Genomic DNA, 23,118 nt, shown 5'->3' with positions numbered 1-23,118 from the left:
CTCACATCTTACTGTTTTTAGTAAAGTATATTTTATTTATATAAGTGTTCTGGATTTGTATATATTTTAGAGGAAATTTGGAATTTTCATGTAATTTTTGCATTTTATTACTGTTTTATTACAGTTTCCATTACTGTTGCATGGTATGTATGAATGAATTTAAAAGTTATTTTTGTATACATGGTAGGTGGCGATTTTTGAAAAAATTGATTTTGAATAGGAGCTTCTTACTTTGTGTGTAATATATTTTCAAATACATTTGTGGATTGCAACCAAATATGGCATGTCATTTTTTGGGAGAGTAAATTCTTGTTAATGTTGTGTATTGTGGTGTATATAAATCTGCTCACTTTGTGTTATTACTTTGTTATTACTTTTAAATGCCTTTTTGTGTCTGTATGAACATATGTTTTCATGGCATTTTCAATGCATTTTTTGCTCAATAATTTGTGTTTGTCAGTGGTGGAACAGGCTACCAAAGATTAATCAAGGCAAATGCAATTGCCTGGTTGTCCGCTTTCTAAAAATATATAGGTTTTAGGGGTGCCGTTGCTTTTTAATCTGTGTTATTGTAATATATTGCAGGTTGTGATGGTCTTAACATTTGTAGGTGAAAAGCAGATATTTACTGTATATACCGTGTATAAATCTCACCTTGGCTTAAACACGAGTCAATAAAAAAATATAAACTTACATACTCACCTTCCGGCATCCCCAATAACCGCCGTGGGTCCTCTTCTGTCTTCTTTCCGCTATAACAGCCGGCAGAGCCGCAGAGATTCTATATAGATTCTACACTCACCGGCCACTTTATTAGGTACACCATGCTAGTAACGAGTTGGACCCCCTTTTGCCTTCAGAACTGCATCAATTCTTCGTGGCATAGATTCAACAAGGTGCTGGAAGCATTCCTCAGAGATTTTGGTCCATATTGACATGATGGCATCACACAGTTGCTGCAGATTTGTCGGCTGCACATCCATGATGCGAATCTCCCGTTCCACCACATCCTAAAGATGCTCTATTGGATTGAGATCTGGTGACTGTGGAGGCCATTTGAATACAGTGAGATCATTGTCATGTTCAAGAAACCAGTCTGAGATGATTCCAGCTTTATGACATGGCGCATTATCCTGCTGAAAGTAGCCATCAGATGTTGGGTACATTGTGGTCATAAAGGGATGGACATGGTCAGCAACAATACTCAGGTAGGCTGTGGCGTTGCAACGATGCTCAATTGGTACCAAGGGGCCCAAAGACTCCCAAGAAAATATTCCCCACACCATGACACCACCACCACCAGCCTGAACCGTTGATACAAGGCAGGATGGATCCATGCTTTCATGTTGTTGACGCCAAATTCTGACCCTACCATCCGAATGTCGCAGCAGAAATCGAGACTCATCAGACCAGGCAACGTTTTTCCAATCTTCTACTGTCCAATTTCGATGAGCTTGTGCAAATTGTAGCCTCAGTTTCCTGTTCTTAGCTGAAAGGAGTGGCACCCGGTGTGGTCTTCTGCTGCTGTAGCCCATCTGCCTCAAAGTTCGACATACTGTGCGTTCAGAGATGGTCTTCTGCCTACCTTGGTTGTAACGGGTGGCGATTTGAGTCACTGTTGCCTTTCTATCAGCTCAAACCAGTCTGCCCATTCTCCTCTGACCTCTGGCATCAACAAGGCATTTCCGCCCACAGAACTGCCACTCACTGGATGTTTTTTCTTTTTCGGACCATTCTCTGTAAACCTTAGAGTTGGTTGTGCGTGAAAATCCCAGTAGATCAGCAGTTTCTAAAATACTCAGAGCAGCCCTTCTGAACGTGGCATGGTTGTTGGTGCCAAAGGCACTCAAATCACCTTTCCCCATACTGATGCTCGGTTTGAACTGCAGGAGATTGTCTTGACCATGTCTACATGCACTGAGTTGCCGCCATGTGATTGGCTGATTAGAAATTAAGTGTTGACGAGCAGTTGGACAGGTGTACCTAATAAAGTGGCCGGTGAGTGTATATGAGGGCTGGGTTTCTTTGTCTTTTCAGAACAGGTTTTACGGTTTAACTAGAAGGCAAATGGGGGTATTTAGTGGAACACTGGAGGCCTAATACGTACCATTTCTGCAATCCCAAACACTTGTGACAAGATCTAACAATAGATAAGACAACTGAAGCATGTAGTAGCGCTGGGATTTACATACAACTTTAACAACATCATATTCTCAAATATGACCTGGAAACACATCTGTACATTAGCTCAAACTAGTACCATAATGCTCCTCCCTCCCCCAACAAAGTCTGCTCTGACATCCCATCTCAGGTGATGTAGGCCACAGAGGCAGTAGCAGATTATAATATAGGTTGTTTGGGCGGTAGCCCAGGACCCAAGTCTTCTAGGAGGCTCATAGCCAAACCCCACACCAAATTGTATATTGAGAAGGACCTTCACCCATGAAATCCTCTTACATTTTCTCCTGCTCACAACACACATGTACACCAAAGCCTTTCAGGACCTTCAAGGTCCTGAAACTACAGATTGAAAGAGGGTAGAAGATACACATCCTCCATTCCCCAAGAAGCTTGATTCTAGTACCATATGTAGGAAATGATTCCAGACTTGTAGGGGCTATAGTATTCATACAGGCCAGGACCCATGGTATTCTTAACCCGCTCCTGCACAAAGCCCCTTTCCCCAACAAGGCCCTTTTTCACCTGTGTGACCAGGGGATAAGGCAGTTCCCTGTGACACTCAGCTGTGGGATATATGACTGCTCCTCTATGCAGTCAACTAGTACATCTCTGAGCATGTCAAATGTACACAAGACGCTTTAAATTTATATAAGAGAGACCTGTTTCTGTGCGTTTTAGATCTCTGCAAGAGTAGCATCCCAATCTTAATGCAAGGGTTGTCCATAGCGCTGTAGGTCTCTTCAGGACATATTATCGGGCCTCCATCAAACACTCTTGAAAAAGTGGGTTAAGAAACATTTAACTGCAGCAAATTGCACTTAACCCCTTAACGCTCTGCGCCGTAGCTCTACGGCGCAGAGGTATAAGGGATGTATGAAGAGGGCTCACGGGCTGAGTCCTCTTCATACAAAGGTGGGGGTTTTTGCAAAATGCATAAAACCCCCACCGCTAATAACCGCGGTCGGTGCTAGCACCGATCGCGGCTATTAACCCCCCCATTGCCGCCGGCAAAGTCGCCGGCGGCATTTAAAAGACGACGGCGCGCGGGCGCCGCCATCTTTTTTTCGATCGCCACGCCCCCGAACGTCATCGGGGGGCGGCGATCGGTTGCCATGGTAGCCTCGTGTCTTCTTTTGACACGAGGCTATCTGGCAGCTGCAGATTCGTTACAATGAGCCAGTGGCTCATTGTAATGAATGTGCTGCAAAAATGCCATATATTGCAATACAGAAGTATTGCAGTATATGGTAGCAGCGATCTGACCATCTAGGGTTAATGTACCCTAGATGGTCTAAAAGATAGTGAAAAAAAAAAGAAAAAAAAAAGTTTAAAAAATAAAAAAAATTAATAAAATATTAAAAGTTCAAATCACCCCCCTTTCCCTAGAACAGATATAAAACATAATAAACAGTAAAAATCACAAACATATTAGGTATCACCACGTCCCAAAATGCCCGATCTATCAAAATATAAAAACGGTTACAGGCGGCGGTGACCTCCGAGGCGGGAAATGGCGCCCAAATGTCCGAAATGCGACTTTTACACCTTTTTACATAACATAAAAAATGAAATAAAAAATGATCAAAATATCGCACAGACCTCAAAATGGAAGCAATGAAAACGTCGCCTCATTTCGCAAAAAATGACGCCTCACACATCTCCGTGCGCCAAAGTATGAAAAAGTTATTAGCGTCAGAAGATGGCAAAAAATTTTTTTTCTTTTTTGTACACATTCGTTTAATTTTTGAAAATGTATTAAAACACAATAAAACCTATATAAATTTGGTATCACCGCGATCGCACCGAACCAAAGAATAAAGTAGGCATGTTATTTGGAGCGAAGAGTGAAAGTCGTAAAAACTGAGCCCACAAGAACGTGACGCACGTGACGTTTTTTTTCAATTTTTCCACATTTGGAATTTTTTTTCAGCTACGCAGTACACGGCATGTTAAAATAAATAACATCACGGGAAAGTAAAATTTGTTACGCACAAAATAAGCCCTCTCACAGCTCTGTACACGGAAAAATGAAAAAGTTATGGATTTTTGAAGTTGGAGAGCGAGAAATCGGCCGAAAAACCCTGCGTCCTTAAGGGGTTAAAATGTGTTTACTCCATAGACGTTTAGCCGTTTTAATGTTAAACTAAAACCCCTCATTTTCTTCCATGTTCTAAAGGTCTCTTTCACTCATATTTTCCTGTCATTATAGTGAAGGTGACCTTCACATAAAAGACAACGTTGGTATGCAGAGGACTCTAAATGAGATCTTCAAATCCTACTTTCATGTGCAGGCTATTCTAGTACTCACTGGTGCCACCTCGTGGTTTCTGAACAGCTCAGAATAACAATAATCCACTGCTTGGATACAAATGTGTGAAGGAGAATTTTAGAATAAACCCTCAACGTTACTATATAAGAGTAATAAGGGTACAACCTGCAGTTACACAAAATTGCTATAAGGATGCATGAAAATGCAGGAATAATGGAATAGCACTTAACCCTACAGGTTCATAAGATTCATTAAATACATTCTATATTATATTATTATATTTTAACACATTTAATGATAATTTGTTTAACCTTTAGGAGGCAGACATTTTCTGACTTCTAGCTAAACCCCGCTTTTTGTAATCTGAAGTGTTGCTTTATACGTTTTTTTAAGAACTTTCACTACCAAATCACTCTGGAAAGTTAAAAGATTTGCATTTATTTATATAACAAAATATAAAAAAAAATTCACCGTTTTTAAAACTCAAAATGATCTCGATTTCAGACAGATAGTTTTACAACCCAAATTAGTTACTAAATAACATTTCCAATATTTCTGTTTTATGTTTTCATATTTTTTCAAATGTCTGGATATTTTATTTGATGTCACAAAGCCTACAAATCAAACATCATCATTCCGTACTTTCAAGGAGATTTCAGAATTGGCTTTTTTGACCATTTCTGTTTTTAATAAGCTTTGAAATATATTACGGTATATTGGAAACCCCCTATACATTACTCCCTTTTCAAATCTGCACTTTAATCTAACAGAAACAGCTTCAGCTCCGGCTACTCCAGGCCCCAGCCTCTTTAGAATATTTACATATTAGCTAAATAAAAGTTATCAAAAGATTGTGGGGATGTGAGGATTACCCCTTAAAAGGGCTATCCTCACGTCCTATAGAAGTACCTAACACCCGGTTTGAGACAATGAAGCAGGAAATCCCCCAGCAGACATTTAAATGCTGCTGCATTGACCACAGCATTTAATGGGTCACACAGTCGCTCCGGGAGTGAGACCAAAAAAAAATTGCAATTCCTACGCAATTACTATGCTGCTGGGGTCATGGGCAGTTGATGTGCATCTCTCAGATGTTTAACCATTTAAAGCGTAATTAAACCTTTGAAGCTATAATAAACTTTGTAACAAATATAAAGGAAAATTGTCTCTGTGTTTTCTTAGTCTTAATAGTTTCTAACTGTGTATTTCTAGATCATTAAGATTGTGTATTTATAAATCATTAGGTAGAAAACCAGTCTAAAATGTACTCAGATGACGACTGGCCCATTTGTCTGCATTCAAATCTGTTGAAAAATTTATAAAAAAGCTATTCAAAGAGAAAAATGAATAAAAACAAAAAAACAGCATGAGCAAGTAAGTATGTGCTGGGAATATCCAGGATTATTTCCAATTTTGATGACCTTTAACCAAATATACCTGCATGTTTTCTGACATGGAATATGTAATATATGTAATATAGAAATTCTGTAGTGTTGGGCTGATTTCCAGTAAGAAGCCGCTGCCATAAAAGTATCTTGGTGGGAATTTCACCTTTGGCACAGTATTCTGCGGTAGGTTCACTAACAAGGGAGAGGCGCATCTGCACAATGATTAATCATGGACTGTTCCTCCGCGAGGAGATCTGTAAGAGCCCAAACTATAATGACTCGCCGGACTTAGAATAGCTTCACAGCAGCTGCGTGTAAACTTAGTATGAGAAATACAGTGCAAGAGAGGGCAACATCAGACACCGGCGGAGGTTACACTGTTTAAATCAGAGTCCAGCACTCAGGCCGCAAAGCTCTATTACAGTTGCATAATGAAAGGGAAAAAATTTAAGATTAAGTAAAAATCAGCAATGACTTTCTATCTCTGCTTTGCTAAAATAATAACTCGTAATTATATGGTAAACTGAAAAAGCAAAAACCAGTTACAGGTGGTTCTCTACTTAAGGGCACCCGACTTAAAGACCACCTCTAGTTACAGACGGACCCCTCTACCCCCTGTGACATCTAGTGAAGTTCTCTGGATACTTTACTGTAGTCCCAGGCTGCAATAATCAGCTGTAAGGTGTCTGTAAGCTTTATTGATAATCCTCGGTCCCATTACAGTAAAAAAAAATTTAGATTTAATTGTCACTGGGCCAAAAAAATTTTTGGTCTGAAATCACTGAAAAATAAGAGCTAGAAAAAGCTGCCCGAAGCTCTGGGCCAAAATGTTCGGTGTTACAGGCTGTTAATTATTCACGCCTCCTGTGTGACGTCACCTCCCTCTCCAGCATGGTGACGTCATGCAGGAGGCCATCCATTAATCGGGCAGAATTTCGCTGCACACTTTTATAGTCACAAGTGGAAGGGACACACTCCCTTTTGTCACATGAGACAACGATCCAGTCACTCTGATGTCATTAAGAAAATGTGTTTTTAATTCAAAGAATTTTTTTCAGCAAGCAAAACGCAACCTTCTTCAGACACAGTTTGCATACAATGATATTGCTCTAGAAAGTTTATAGCACTATGTAGTCCCCATGTTACTGCTCGGGAATAACGTGGGCACTACATACTGTGACAAGCTTTCTTGAACAATATGATTGTTTGCAAACAGTGTCTGAAGAAGGTCTACAGCCTGAAACTGTTTTGTTTGCCGAAAAAATTTCTTTGAATAAAAAAAAACCACAGAGTGACTGATCGTTGAGTGCTGGGACATAGTGTCTCTGCGCTCTGGGCTGCTTTTTTCCAGTGATCCCACCGTGTCAAGATTAATGAAGACAAGCGCCAGGATCCTGGAGAAGAGAATGATAGGTAAGTATGTGTAATTTCATTTTAGTTTATTTTAGTGGTAGATTTCCCTTAACTTCATAGACAGATCACAAAGAAGTCCGTGATATCCATAGTTGAGCATCTGCCCACAATCACCGCAGACGTAGCTCATTTCCAATAATTAAACTGTGCTTGAGGTGGTGGATGGCTGCTACATTACACAGAGAGTGTCTGTAGAGTAGAGAGTTTAATCTCTGTCTGTAGTATTAATTGCTGTTTAGTGGGGTTGCTTGGTAGAGATGGGTGACATCTTTGCCAAATTGTTTAAATTTTTTAGTTTGAGTCCAAATCTATTCAGACTTAACCAATGTTGCTCGAACTGTGCAAGCATACATTTCCATCTAGTCCTCTAAGGCTCCAGTCACGTGTCCACTTTGGGGGCTGTGATTTGGATGCACAAATTGCTAGAAGATCACGGCTCCATAGTGGCCTATGGCACCCAATCATGGGGCTGTGCGCACTGTACCGTGACAGGGCCGGGTGTCTGCACCGCAATAGATAGAGCAAGTCCCATTTTGGACCCACTTTTCAACACGGCTGCTTGGCTTCCAATGCAGAGGGGAAGGTTGAGGAGTGCACACTCCCTCTCCCTTCCCCTTCTCGCCATGTGCTTCACCCCAGGCTAAGGCCTGTGTGAGCACGAGGGGCCTATGAAAGTAGCCGCAATCACTGATTTTTCATGAAAGAGTCTTCTTTTGTAATTTTGTACACATTTTTCCTAAAAAAAAATTTAAAAAAAGCTCTTCTTTGAATGACAGCAGTTGGTAATCACAATTTTAAAAAAATTCTGCCGAAGGAAAGCGCAGGAAAAATTATCTGACGCATAGAAAAAGAGAGATGAGACATATTCTCCCCTCTGCTATTAAAGCCATTACATACTGCCAGCTCTATTATATACCTCCCTCCCTCTGCCCGGATAAAGAACTTTTCTCTTTGTAGCTTCACACTCCTCACGTTGACTGTTCGTCCTCGAATGCAGAGGGCAGGGGCTACTGCAGGGAGAAGAAGGAGGGAAAAGCTCCACAGTGTCAGGCAAGATGGCTGTCAAAAGATCTAGTCTTGGGTCTAGGGGTACCCAAAATTGTGTACACCAGGAAGGAAAGAGACAGGTTGGAATTATATCTGTGAAATGCTGTGTTTTTGTTAATATCAGTGAATTAAAGAATGTTATTTTGTCATCCTGAGTACATATAAGAAACTTGTCTTCGTGGGAATACCCCTTAAGCCTAGTAAGCCATGCCAATGTTGTTGAAGGTATGTTGTATATTGTTATTAGAGTGTGCCACAGATGGTGTGTCCCCATTCTTGCAAACTCTGTTTTAACCAAAGCAGACAACTAGCCATTCAAGTACATCCATGAATTTATAGCCATTCTTCTAGAAATGGAAAGGGCTGGGTTGGCGTTGTAATGGCAGCAATGAAGGGATATACATTTTCCTCTTCTACAAATGTATAAAGGTGTAACCACTGAAATGTAAATTTCCTTCACATGGGACATATGGGGGATCGTCCTTCTCCATTTGCCTTATTAGGGAATCTCATGACCCTTAGGGGTTGGCCATGTTTTTGTGATGTGTGTGTAAGTGTGGGGGGGCAGGATATTAGGTAATTTACCAAAATACATCTATTAATAATTCTGCGCCACTTTCTTGATACCTCCTGTCTTTTACCTCATCGGTCAGACATTCCTGTCCATAAAATGGCTGCAGATGGAGGGTCGTGTGATCTCTAACTGCCCCGGCAGAGAGCTGGATCATTAACAGATGAGATCACATGACCCTTCATCTGCAGCCATTGTATGGACAAAAATCTTTGGCTGATGAGGTAAAAGACAGGAGGCTTCACTTTACATTGTGACAATTTAATAGATGTATATTGATTAATGACGTATAAATTAATAAATTAAATTACATATAAATTAATATCCTGTCCCCCACACTTACACACTCATTACAAAAAACAGGAGGTAAGTGGCCAACCCCTTTAAGCTTACTGAGCACAAAGCAGCTGCACCTTCAGTGAACTTAACAGATTCAAGTATTAGATAGTTGAGAATGATTTAATTATTTTATCACAAGTTTTATTCATGATGTAAGATGGCAATAAAAGGAGACCTTACCTTATTAAAAGGTGATCAAAATTATTTCAGACGCCATATATAAAGTATATTTCTTTATTCTCACTTTAGCTCTGAATGGCCTTGCTAATTACTCAGAATTTTTTTTTTCTATATTAATATTCCTCCAGAAATGACCAAAACTGCTTTAATTTTGGCCTCTGCGTTCCAGATGACACATTCATACTTAGGAGAATTGATAATGAGCATCGCTTTGCTCATTACAGATATTATTCCCACTTGTTTCTTGACCTCAGCACTGCATGTGACACGGATGGCGATTTGATTTTATGTGGACATCTGTGGTCTTCATATAACCTCTGTTACGGGTCAAGCTCCCATAATTGGGTCTGCCTGGTCCTCACAGAAGACATTCGTTCAAGCTATATATTATTTGCTGCTGTCAGGGTCTGTCTGAAGGGTCTAATTTGGGCTGTATTTTATACATAATATGAAATCTTCATTATTATCTTTTGTTGTGGAACAAACATTTACCAATGTCTCATGCTGCTACTGCTGAAAGCATTTTGGATATAAATCATAGAATACTGATCACTGCAATTATTTAAAAATCTGCTTTTATTTCATCCTTTATTTATGTATAGTTAATGAAGCTCTTAGCGAGGTTGATGATATCCAAAATGCAGGTTTTCGCGGTCATCCCCAATAAACTTTGCGGGCACACACTTTGGAATATTGAACCCTTTGGCCAACCTTACGTTAAAGTGGTTTCAGCAAATAATTGATATTATTTGTGCAATGGAAAAGTCATTCTATAGGAAGCATCAGTGTTTACTTCTCATTGACAGACACAAGTCCCTGGTCATGTGATGTCACACAGGTGTACGACTCGTTTGTATCACAGAGAAATCAGAGCTGTGTGTTATAACGAGCTGTGCACCTGTGTGACATCACATGACCATGGACCGGAGTTTATCCACAGGAAGTAAACACTGAAGCTTCCTATAGAATGGCAACAAGCAGAGATCTAGAAAACAGTGATGAATTGGTACAAAAAAGGATATTGGAAAATTTCATTTTTTTCATTACATAAACCATATCAATTATTATCTAGTCATATTCCGGTACACTGAATTAAAGGGATTGTGCTGAGATAACATAGCTCTGTTAGGGCATGTGTTTTTCATGTATTTGTGCCATCAGTATTCACCATGGACATTGCAAAGAATAATATTCAGTCCGTTTCTTTACACGGTTCCTGGTCTAGTAAAAATCTCAATTCATTTTGTCATCAAGTTTCTGCCATTGGATCAGTGAAAAAAATGCACGTTTCAAGTTTTTTTTTTTTTAATCACTAACAGTGAAATAACGCAATACATAAATTTTAAATTAATACCTGGCAAAGACGCCCTTCCTTGAGGAGAATGTTCATTTTTTGGGAGATCTTTTGAGGTGAAGGGTGATTGTCGAAATTTATCTTCTGAAAAAAATGGGCTAGAAAAAAAAAAAGAACATAATTACAAAACAGCTTAAATAAACTTAAATAAATAGGAGGTTTATAAAAAAAAAAAAAGCTGATGATCAACAAATTGTTAATTTTGGTCAATTTAAGAATTATATTTATTTAATAAAATAGTTGTAATATAAACTTTATTTTACTTTTATAGAACATTAAACTGTTGTGCTCATTGAGAAGTGCATATTACTCTTAGATCAAATTAAACACTCAACCAGTTATTGAGTATGGCCTAATAATCTGAATGACCATGTTGTAAAGCAAGGTCTGCTTTGTACTTCAGATTTTTTCACAAGTACAGGAAAATTTTATGTAGAAATTAGTAATAAAACAATTACCTGGTGGTTCTCATAATGTTTGACTTGTTATGATTGTTTTCTTTGCTGACTTTCTCTGTAATATAAAACACAAATGGAGAATTTTTGGGGCTACTTCTGTCACCATCATCTGTTTCATAGATCACTATGGTCAGGGAGTAAGAGTTCTCCTTATGGAGACTTTGTCAATTATTGCCGCCTTGCAGGCGCGTGGAGACTAATAGCTATTGATGCTCCATTATGGGATTCTGGGAAATGTGCAAATAGGTTTTCTTAGATGAGACAAGGAAAACCAGCCCTCTTTTGCTACCTTGTAAGGCAGCACCCTTAGCATCAAGCATGACTTTCAGGAAGCCTAATGACATGATGTGGGATTAAAGCCAAACCAGTATATCTATTCCAGAAGGAACAGATTCCCTTCTGGAATAGATGTACTGGTTTGGCTTTAATCCTAGATCATGCCATGACAAGGAAAGTCATGCTTGATAGCAAGGTAGCTGCCTTACAAGGTGTGGATTTTCTTTTCCCATTTAGGAAAACCTATTTGCATATTTCTCATACATCACAACTGCTCTCTTAACAAAAAGTTTAATCTTACATAGGAAAAAGTCTAAGTAGCCCATTGTACCTACACCTAGCCATGGTGCTCTAAATTTTGTAAGGTTCACTGGCCCTTAAAGAAAACCCGCAGTCTGCTTCCAGCCACTCCCTCTACTGCTATAGGCAATGTCTCCTGTAGGAAATTGAGCAAAAGGTTTTTAGCTTTGGAAATCTGCAATTCCGCCGTTTACTCATTTCCTGACCACAAACTGGTTTTTGGATTCAAGCTTGCGCTGTCTAACCTCACGCTTGCCTGTATATATCTACTGATAAATTCCTCAACTATATCAAGAAGTACACCAGACCTCCTCAGTGAATCACCTAGCGCAGTGTTGGCGAACCTATGGCACGGGTGCCAGAGGTGGCACTCGGAGCCCTTTCTGTGGGCACCCAGCACAGAATTTACTAGATAGGACTCAAGGCTTCCTCCTGCAGTCCAAGACAGCCCAGGGCGCGCCACGCTCAGTGCCAGGACTACAGGAGGAGCGAGAAGGTGTGGAGAGAGATGGATTATCGTTGGAGCTCCTGCTCTGGGTCCCCTGATTCATCCTCTTCAGGGGACCCTGGAGGGAAGCTACAATCCAAATGTCTCCTGCTTTCTATTGTATTGGTGTCCTCAGGATACCAATATGATTGAAACTTGTGATACAGCAGAGATCAATAGGTTACTGCTTAAATTGTCATGTTGGCACTTTGCGACATATAAGTGGGTTTTGGTTGTAGTTTGGGCACTCTGTATCTAAAAGGTTCGCCATCACTGACCTAGCGTATAGAAACTGAATTAAGCCCATATATTTTATAATTATTGAAACAATGAATTAGGCCAAAAGGGCCATAACTCGAAATGGCATGTCATATGCAAACAGAATTTGTATTTAGAATATGAAAGTTACCGTACTTGCCTGCTACAACTCATACCCTTATTTACCAGTCTCTCTATACAACTCATCTGAGAGACAGCTTTGAATCCTTCCATCATCAATCTCTACTGAAGCCATTTGGATACCCACAGAAAGAATATGTGGCCACTTTTCCACTGAATCTTATTAAAACTGTGGTCGTTGTGAATGGGGGTCATGGTACACATTTAAAAACAGGTACATATACATTTCTGTGCTGACCTATATACAGGATATATATCCTGTATCCTATATATATATATATACAGGATCTTTCTGATCTATTGATCGGTATAATTTTAGCATTCAGAGTGCTGGGGACAATCACAAAAAAGGACATTGTACAACAAGGAGGTAAATTCTGATTGTGCCTGCTGCCATGTTGTCAGAATCTTAAAATCCGTTTTTCCAGAGAATCTTTCCATTGAAAACATCACTATAAGTTGGTATATTACCAGACAATTTGAAGAGAAGTTCTGAAGCCATCTTCACAGAGATGTCTTGGCTGAACAGGTTCCCCTCGGGAATTACTCTACACTCTGGAATCTTCTGCAAGTGCTCGTTTTTTTCTGGCCTTAATAAAGTGCTGTAACCAATGTTTTGTCTGGGGGAGACGGAAGAGTCAGGGATGTCAACCTCCATGGGTTCTTCTTTAATCTTCACAGTCTGCGCATCCTTACAACTTTCAGCTACACAGGGATGCAGAAAGAAATTCAATTACGAGCTGTACCTTAATGGAAAAAACAGTCTGATTTCATCGGCTACATACTGAAAAAGACTCAAGATATAAAAGGCTGCTAAAAATATCCAGCGGGAAACTTTTCAATGCAGAATTATTGTTTATAATCTTGGACAGTTGAGTTTAGGCCAAAAAGCACACACGTCACCACATGAACCCAACTGGAATATCCCTCATTTATCTGCTCAAACAATCTTTCACTGTAAATTGCTCCCTTGCACAATGCATAGTTCCTTTGGTAGACCTTACTATAATGAGCATTAATTAATAATGGTAATTCATAGTGCTTATTGTGGTACATGTGGCAGTCCTCCTACTCTATGGAGCTAAATGCTTATGCATCAAATTATGAATGAACACAGATGTACGCTATATGACCAAAGATATACAATTTTATTGATAATGCAAAAAGAGCACAGCAAGAACAAACAGCAATAAAAACCATTAAAAAGTGTGCAAAGCACACAAATTCAACAGGCAGAGCAACCCAGCATATGATAGTGCTGGTTGCTCTGCACACCACAGCTCTGCCTGTTGAATTTGTGTGCTTTGCACACTTTTTAATGGTTTTTATTGCTGTTTGTTCTTGCTGTGCTCTTTTTGCATTATCAATAAAATCGTATATCTTTGGTCATATAGCGTACATCTGTGTTCATTCATAATTTGAGTAGTTTTTGGTACAGCTTTGGCCGTCATTGTATGCTTTTTACTTTAGTGGTGCCGATCCCATTCTCTAAGTCTTGCAAAATGCTTATGCATCAAGCAATGGTTGGGTACGAACATTTCTTTAGCTGATATTTAACCCATGAAACAGGTAGTAGGTGAGAATTTGATGTTTATCTGCAGTTCACATTTCCAACTAAGTCTAAGCAAATCTGCCAAAACTCAAACATCAAACTCAATCATGATACACCAGGGGCACTCATAGATCCAGGCACCCTGACTGTGGTAATCTTCTTATATTTGTTATCCATTACCTCCTTTCTAGTAAAATCAACTATTAAATTTATGCTGATGAGCTAGAAGGACTCTAGGGGGCAATACTAGAGCGGTCACTCTGTCACATGACATGCTGAGATGGGAGGGGTCAGCTGAGTAGGTCCAGCCTTCTCTGATGCCAGGGAATATAAGATGGAGTTGATTAAAGTAGATGTAAGGGAAACTATTTTTAGCTGAAAGAAGGTTGTCAGTTAGTTGATAGGGCTCTATAGGAACGTGTCACTGGCTATATATGTGAAAATGTGGTGACAAGTTTTCTTTAAAACGGGTCGCTGTAAAAAAATAGTGATGGAAAACTGGATAACTCCAGGGATGATCATTCCCTTTTTTGTCTACATTATCCATGATAATGTCACGGAAGGTGACTAAGCAAAGAGATTTGTTCACATTCCCTAGAAACAAAACCTGTTATAGAAGCCAAGATCTAAAGAGCTTTTAAAAGTACGTGTTTTTTTCCATCCAACCCTGGTGTGGAAACGCTAAGCAGGGTTGCTAAGGTCAGCCCTAATGTACCTAGCGTGGCCAGGATTGCGCTTTCGTCAGTTGTGCAGGAAATAACGTGAAAGCTGACCTCTGTTCCATTTCAGATGGCAATTCCATTTCTCTTTACCTTCTCTGAGGTCAAAGCATTATGTGAAGAGCTCAAAATCATAATTTAGCCTAGATCATGTCATTTCAAATGTGTCTGTCAACCATGGAAAATTATGTATTGGTGTGAACTCGGGTATCACTTGTAAATAGAAAGGTCCAGGTTTGCTGATGTTCATATCCTATTGTGAGAATAGGATCATCTTATATATACTCTTCACATACAGGTAGAGCCACATAGAGGAACTTCTGACACTATAACATACATGTATTATAGAACTGGTCCCTAAGAAATCATCTCTAGGAATAAGGAGACAATGATCTGAAACAAGTTTGTAGGAATGTAGAGAACCTAAATAAACATTCAGCATTAATGCTAGTAGTAATCCAGAACAATTGCAACAGGTCTGCCGTGTGTGAGTAATTTCCACAATATTAGAGTTTTGCCGTTTGACCTTGTGTCGTGTATGAGAGAGACACAGTTTGGATATGAGAAAGGCTCAGTTCACACCAGTTACGGTAAGTCTTTTTCCCCTTTCATTATCCCATAGCATAAAAAATAGCACAGAAGGCAGTGTCTCTTCCCCCCTCCATTATTATAGCAGGCAACGTTCCCTACATCCAGGTCAACAGGGAATGGAAAATGAATGGAAAAATTACATTTACCTTCCTAAGTTTGGTGTGAATTGAGCCTCATTTACATATTTAGGATAAAATAACCATTTTCACACTTATTGGGGGCAGGGATTTATCACAAACTAAACCCTGTCCCTACTGTAGTATTGGATCTATCTGGCGGCGAGCTTCGCTGCTGGACAATTCTACAGGTCCTGCACTATAGACTCTGCTGCATTCTACAGCCCCCTTCACGCCAACTTTGGGTGGATTTGGTGTAAGTGGGTAATTAGCCCCAATGTTGACTAGTCAAATTGCGATTTCAGAACAGACGACACTTAACATTGTAGTCCCCTGCGCAGGTGATCATATTCATGACATCATTAATGTCACTTGGTTGGAGGTTTAAATCCATTACCATTGTGGAATTAAAGCTCCTTTAAAAAGGAACCTGTCACCAGCTTGAGCTCAGTTAAACCACAAAATGTAGCATATCACCAGATTAATGTGTTCTGCTGTTGTCATTATAAATGCACAAAGTTGCCTGATGCCAGAAAAATAATGTTCTATAAACAGCCTTCCTCCAGTCAGCCCCTTAGCAACATTACGGTAAACGTATTAAAAAAAAAAAGAAAGAAAAAAATTAAATAAAATAACGAACTGAGAAAAAATGTCCGATTTTGATACGATTTAGTCCTAGTGCTATTTGACCATACATTTTTGTAGTCCTAGTGTCATCTGAGTTACGTCAGATTTTCACAGCTACGGTGCGCCTACCTCTTCCATCTGAGTGCTCTCCTCTCCGCGTGAAGAGAATTTCTCTTCACGCACACAGTTTTTAATGGGTCAGTTTCACTCACAAATGTGATCAGAGTAGAGCATGCAGCACATTTCTTGGATAGAATCGCATCAACAGACGTTTAAAAAAAACACGGATCACATCACACAACAGACGGCCAATGAGTTACGTCCGAGTGTTGTCTGATGCAGACTGCGACAGCACTCATATAATCGAGGTTGTTAAGGCTCTAGCTTACAGCGAATCTGTCACGAAGAATATCATTTTAAGCTGGTGACAGGTACCAATAGCCTATGATATACTGATTTTAAAAATGTCTGTCAGCATTCTGAATAAATTCAAAACTTTATAAAACTTTGTTTTACATGACCTGGAAGGGGACAGAGGGGGAAGGTGTGGCGTTGAGGAAGAATGCACGCACAAGGAGACCGAGACACAGGCTGCTGCCGATACCTAGCTGGATAAGCATTTATGATCCTTTCAGCTGGGTACACAAGTGAAAAATTGCGTTACATAAATTTACTTGTGGGGCATAAACGCTCACAGCAGAATCACCGGAGGCTTACCCGTATCGATTTACAATGGCAGCATAGTAGATAGGATTTCTACAAATCCCATCCACGTGTAAAACATGGATTCTTGCAGTAATTTTAATATTTAGCTACTAGTTGAGAACCGTGCCTCCTCAACACAGGTAAATTGGGGTTTAAAGAATAGGCAGAACCAAACCATGGCTTTTTTTGCCATGGCCAGAATGGCAGACATTCTGCAGCAATTCCGTTACATGTGCCCATTCACAATAGCTCATCGGGCACCTACAAAGCCTTTCATTCCTTACCCAGAACTATTATAACATCTTCGGTGTCAGCTGGATTAGACACGCTCTTTGTTTACATCAGGCATCCAGAAATGCGACTGCATATGCCTCAATTAATATCATTTATACTAAGCGGTTTTGTCTTTTAACCTATCAACATGTAATTTAACATCTTCACAAGATGTTTTCTTCCCGTCACCTCCTATTGTCTACTATAATCAATGACTAATGGTATAGGTAAAAAGCGCTCATCTATTTATACATATGGATAAACATTCATTTGCCGCAGACAGCAGTCATATCACACTGTACTGCTCCAGTCAATAATTAAATGTAAGCCACCGAACAAATACTTTTCATCTAAAAAATAAAAAAGCGAAGGTTCTGATAACAAAGGATCCCCAGCGTGCGGATTCACTCGCCTCATAACCGGCAAATGCTGTAATTTTCTTTTCTTGTTACAAGTGACAGTGTAATCAGCACGTAGCAATAGACAACAAGAGATGATACAGTACAGCAGAGGCGGCCATCTAACCACACGCACTCCTGTGGTGACCTACATTTCACTAGAGACCAAGCTGTAGGCTTCATAGGTGAAGTGCACTACAAATGCAAGCTACAGACAACCCCTGTATTGTATCCCAATCAGAGCATCAAACATACAAGATAAATTATTTAGGTTTGTTCTTAAAGGAAACCTACCATGATGAATCTACTATAAGAAGTAGAACTGATGGTAGATTCCTCCTGCCTGCCTCTGCCCTTATCTGTAATTTAATAATATGTAAATTACTGGGGCATGGAGTAGCCTTCTCTCCCAGTGCCCAGACTTATACACGTCCCAGTAGTCTCTGCAGTTCATTATGAAGTTTTTAACAAGTTAGGTTCCAGGATGATTAAATTACAGATTAGGGCAGAGGCAGGCAGGAGGAATCTACCATCAAATCAACTTTTGATGGATTCCTCATGGTAGGTTTCCTTTAAATTGATTTTGTATGCAAGTTGGAACTGGTATATTTTATAACTTTAGTTCCAGACAAAAAAAAAAAAAATGTTGTCCCTGTGACAAAACATTTTTTTAAACATTTTGTCATGTCACAGGAACAAAGGTCATCAATAAAACTTCGCTGTTAGGCGTCTGTATTGATCATTGCAGCCTGAGACTTAAGTAAAGCATCCAGGGAGCTGGTGGGTGGAGAGGTCCGTCTGTAGCTATGGTTCGTTTGTAAGTTGGGTGTCCTTAAGTCAGAGACCGCCTACAGAGGTCTTTTGCTGGTTGTCCACGAACTAAGTTTTGGTCAGGCAAAATCATCCGATTTTAACACGATTTTAGTGCTGTGGTCATCCGACGATCCATTTTTGTAGTCCTGGTCTCATGCGAGTTGTGTCAGACATCAGCTTCTGCTTGTTCTCCTATTAACCCTGATGATTCAGAGTTCAGTCCAGTGTTGATTAAAATAGCACTTGCATGAGAAAAAAAATAATTGTGGGCAAGGAACCTAAAGCTATACTTGTACTTGCTGACATTCAGTTGCCATGTAATACTGCAGTTTCCTTATAGTGGAAATACTTGGACGACCACAGCATTCCCAAGGCAAAATCAGGTGTTTACCAGAGGGGTTCAGAGCAGGACCAAAAGACGTCCATTTATGGCTCAGGGCTGAATTATAAAGGAAAGTAATCTCAGACAACCAACAGCAAAAAATACTATCACTTAGAAATCAGGATTGTTATTAAAGAAATTTATACTCGAAATATGTACTTCAAAGTCATAACTTCAAGAATAATTAAACCCTTAAAACAATTTTATGTTAGAAATGAATAGAGCAGGTGATAACAGTAATAAGCAATATACTTCATTAAGTAAAGCAGCAGTGTCTTTTACTCTCATACAGTGAGTAGTATATCTGAAAGCCTTCTGAGGTCCATCCACTTCAGACAGAAAAGGAGGCTAAAGATTAACGCTTTCCATACCTAAAGAATATTTCCCTTGACGATTCAACTCTCTGAGGTGGTTTGACTATCCAGTGATGGTCTGTAAAGATTTAAGTCATTAAAAACACTTTATCAGGTTGCTTAAAAGGAAATTCTTCATCAGGATTCCCACAGAAGTCTTCTCACCATTTACCACCCAGTTTTTTGTGGCACCTAGCCAGGAGACTCCTTGAGTGACAAGGGGCATGTTTTTCTGTTTGTGAACATCTCCCTCATTCTACCTCCCTGAGTAATGAGGGAGTTGAGAGAGACATTGACTCAAAGAAGAGGGATTCCTGAGGGAGGGGGGATGAAGGAGCCGAAGAAAACTTTGGAGATAAGAAAACATTTCCCTAGAGTTTCCTGCCATTGAAAAAATATTTAATAAAAGATATGAGCTATGGATTTCTATTATAAAACTGAATGGGAAAAGTGAGAAGACCTGTGGGAACTTGTTACAAAGTTTAAACTTAAAAACCTGATGACAGGTTTCCTTTAAAAGAAGGAACAAAGGCAGGGGAAAACATGAACATAGTTTTTAAATAAAGTATATTACAAAGTTTAAAATTATCATCTGATTTCAAGCATTTTATTAAAAGGTTTACACTTTAAGGAAGTGGTTATATCAGTTTGTCCAGTTTTTAAAGGGGTATTCTCGCCTGGGCATTCACATTCAGTTTAACTAATCTTCCATTTATAAACATTTCTTCAATTGGATGTTATTTAAAAAAATGTTCCTGTGTGAAGATAATTTCTCATAAATGTAGTTATTCTGTCCCTTAGAAACGAGATGGCTTCCTCGGATACGACCACGTCGCACTCTGGCAGCAGTGGCCAGACATGCGCTATAGAGTCCTGTCTGACCTCCAGCATTCAGCATTCATTACCACAGGACGCCTGTGGGACATGTAGTAACTCCCGGACATTTCATATACAAAAACCTTTTGTTTCTTTGTGCAATCCCTCCAGCAGAGGTGGCCGTATCCGAGGAAGCTATCTCGTTTCTAAGGGACAAAATTACTACATTTATGAGAAATTATCTTCACACAGGAACATATTTTTTAATAACATCTAATTGAAGAAATGTTTAAATATGGCAGATTTATCAAACTGAATGTGAATGCCCAGACGAGAATACCCCTTTAAGTAAAGAGCTCTACAGAATGCAAATGTCTTTTATAGGAACTATATATAGAAAATGTCTGTTTTAATATCACTCGCTTCCACAAGGTTTTGTCTTTTGTTATTTCTAAAAATTAATAATGAGCTTTGGTGTAACAACTGCAGTTCCATTCAGAACTGATGGGTAACATGACAGTGATGCCAAGCCCAAGCCTTTCAATAGGGTCTTGTGCTATCGAAAACAAACCAATTTGCATACGTCTCATGGAAAAGTAATAGTGATTGAGCCTTATTATATGAGCAGTCGGGTCATTGATTTCCATCTAGTGGCCCTTAAGTTGGGCAAGGAGAATAAAGAATGTACCAAAGAAGAAGTAAAGAATAACATGAAGCCATAATGCTTTGTTGATGGTTACAACTATGCTAAAACTATGCCAAGATGATATGAACCACCTAATAATATTACATGGTAATTGTGATGTTAAATGCAGATGGGAGGAGGGAATATTCATGAGGGCTTTTGCTTCACCTGGTGTCCGACTGTAAAGACACGTTCACACAATGCACTTGAATTAAAATGCATTACAGGCACATTGGAAGTTGTTCTTGCAATTTTTAGGTAGCAACACATGTTTTGCCTTTTTAACCCATTACCACACCAGGGTGTTGCCCAACGTGGCAGTGGGCAGTAGGTGAATGAAGAGCACTCACGGGCCAAGCCCTCTTCATAGAATCTGGCACCGATTGTGGGTGTTCCCCATTTAAATATTGCTAGCAAAGCTGCTGGTGGAATCTAAATGCCAATCGATCAATCAGACCACCTAGAGTTCTAGTTCCCTAGGGGGTCTAAAACTGCAATAACAAAAATATATATATAAAAACCTAAAAATTCTAATCACCTCTCTTTCCTTACATCAACTCATCCCTGGAAAAGAAATTACACCTTATACAGCTCCATACACTGAAGGAAAAAGTAATGTGGCAAAATGTCCAAAAGCTTTACATTTTTTAAATAGTTTTAAATAAAACATAATAAAGCTATATAAATTTGTTATCTCTGTGTTCATACCGACCCTAAGAATAAACTACACGTGTCAGTTGGAGCAAAAAATGAAAGTTGTAACGACAGGGCCAAAAAGAAAATGGTGAAAATTATGGGTTTTTTGGTCAATTTCACCACATTTGGAATTTTTTTTCTGCTTTCCAGTACACGGCATGGAATATTAAATACCTTCACTAGGAAGTAAAACTTGTTACACAGAAAACAAGCCCATATATAGCTCTGTACATGGAAGAATAAAAAAAAAAATATTTTTTTTAATGGGAGGACAAAAAATGAAAATGCAAAGGAGAAAAAAGGTTTAAAGGACAACTACTTTCAGGATGAAGAATAGTAAACCAATCACTGACATACTGGTGTGTGCCCCCTCTGACAGGATCTACATTTCTTTTGGCTTCTTATGCCCTGGTTTTTTTTTTTAAAAAAGGCTTTTAAAATTAAGTAAACAGCTTGAGGGGCTCCAGGCTCCATAGGAGTTAATGGGGCCTGGAGCAGCACAGTGCAGATCCTACCGGAGGGGGCAGACCCCTGTATGTCAGTGTGCTTGGCTTACAATTCTTCATCCTTGTGGTAGATGTCCTTTCAAAGGGCAAATGCATAGGCATTCGGGGAGGAGCAACTTTTGAAGTATTTGAAATGCATTTCAAAACGCATTGTGTGGACACAGCCTTAAACTTGCATGGACCATATGCTTTGACTAGATTTAGATTTCAACCAAACTCACCCGGAGCAAAGCGGATATAAAATGAGGGATGTTATATAGCATGTGGGATGATACATAGGATATTTTACTTGCTGACATGACCTCTTTAATATTACAGCTTAGTAAGTACCAAATGTGTATGAAAGTAGTGGATTCTTTACTTTCACAGACATCGTTGCTTTGTTGCAATCCCATGGACAATCATTTCACTTTGTTCTTGAAATATTAAAAATGAAAATAGGCCCCAAGTGTCAAAACCCGTCTGTGACCTGGATTATGAATTTAGGACACCAGAAATCTTCTGCCTGTTCTGCACATTTGTTGTTCAGCCAAGATCACACAGATGTGACGTGAATCCCATCAATCCTGTGATGTTAAATCAATGTGATGAATACTAAAATGATGACGGGTTATGTAAAGAATGAAAGGATTCACAGCTGAGTGAGGCAGGTCTTCTTTTACAGCACAAAATAAACCCTGATCCTACTTGTCTACGTTTACATTATGTTTTACAAAGACATATACTTTACCATTAGGAGCAGAACTTGTGGACTCTGGTCTCCTCACACAGGTATTGCAGAGTGTGTGTTCATGTTTGATGCTTTGAATGATTTCTACAACGTGTGTATGATTTTGTTATGAACAATACTTCAATGACACAACACAAACCACCTACTACAGAGCCCAACGTGGCCTAGAAACAGCCCGGTGCCCGAGGACAAATTATTATAGGACATGGGAATCTTGTCTTCCATTTGTGGTGGTTATAAATAACCTTTCTACACTCACGTCTGCTGCCACTTCACCAGCGATTGTTTGTCCACCATGGAAATCGGCCTTTCTTCAGAAGAACGTCATATTTTCTAAACACTACTTTATATGTGGATGCTACAAATAGGAGAGACTCAGAGGGCAAGAGGGGCAGTCTAGTCATTTTATTTTTACTATTGGCCCCAGAAGTTATGAAAACAATAAAAAAGGGCAAACCTTTGTCTACAATGGTTCAGCGGTGAAGCAACAGTAA

At 39.4% G+C, this 23,118-nt stretch overlaps 1 protein-coding gene across 4 annotated transcripts in view; it reads right to left on the bottom strand.

Annotated features, from left to right (window-relative positions):
- The window catches only part of ZNF827 (zinc finger protein 827), an 89,572-nt gene that overhangs the window by 15,735 nt on the left and 50,719 nt on the right, over positions 1–23,118 (bottom strand). For all 4 annotated transcript variants that reach the window (XM_072121782.1, XM_072121790.1, XM_072121799.1 and 1 more), the window contains exons 6-8: positions 13,134–13,367; positions 11,201–11,255; positions 10,743–10,840 (exon numbers count right to left, since the gene is read on the bottom strand). In XM_072121782.1, coding sequence (XP_071977883.1) covers positions 10,743–10,840; positions 11,201–11,255; positions 13,134–13,367 — 387 coding nt within the window. The remainder of the gene's footprint in view (positions 1–10,742; positions 10,841–11,200; positions 11,256–13,133; positions 13,368–23,118) is intronic.

The sequence above is a fragment of the Engystomops pustulosus genome, chromosome 1 (genome assembly GCF_040894005.1).
Source record: "Engystomops pustulosus chromosome 1, aEngPut4.maternal, whole genome shotgun sequence".
In the NCBI taxonomy this organism is placed as follows: domain Eukaryota; kingdom Metazoa; phylum Chordata; class Amphibia; order Anura; family Leptodactylidae; genus Engystomops; species Engystomops pustulosus.
The sequence above is the reverse complement of the archived record's forward strand: the minus strand, read 5'-3'. Positions and strand labels throughout refer to the sequence as shown.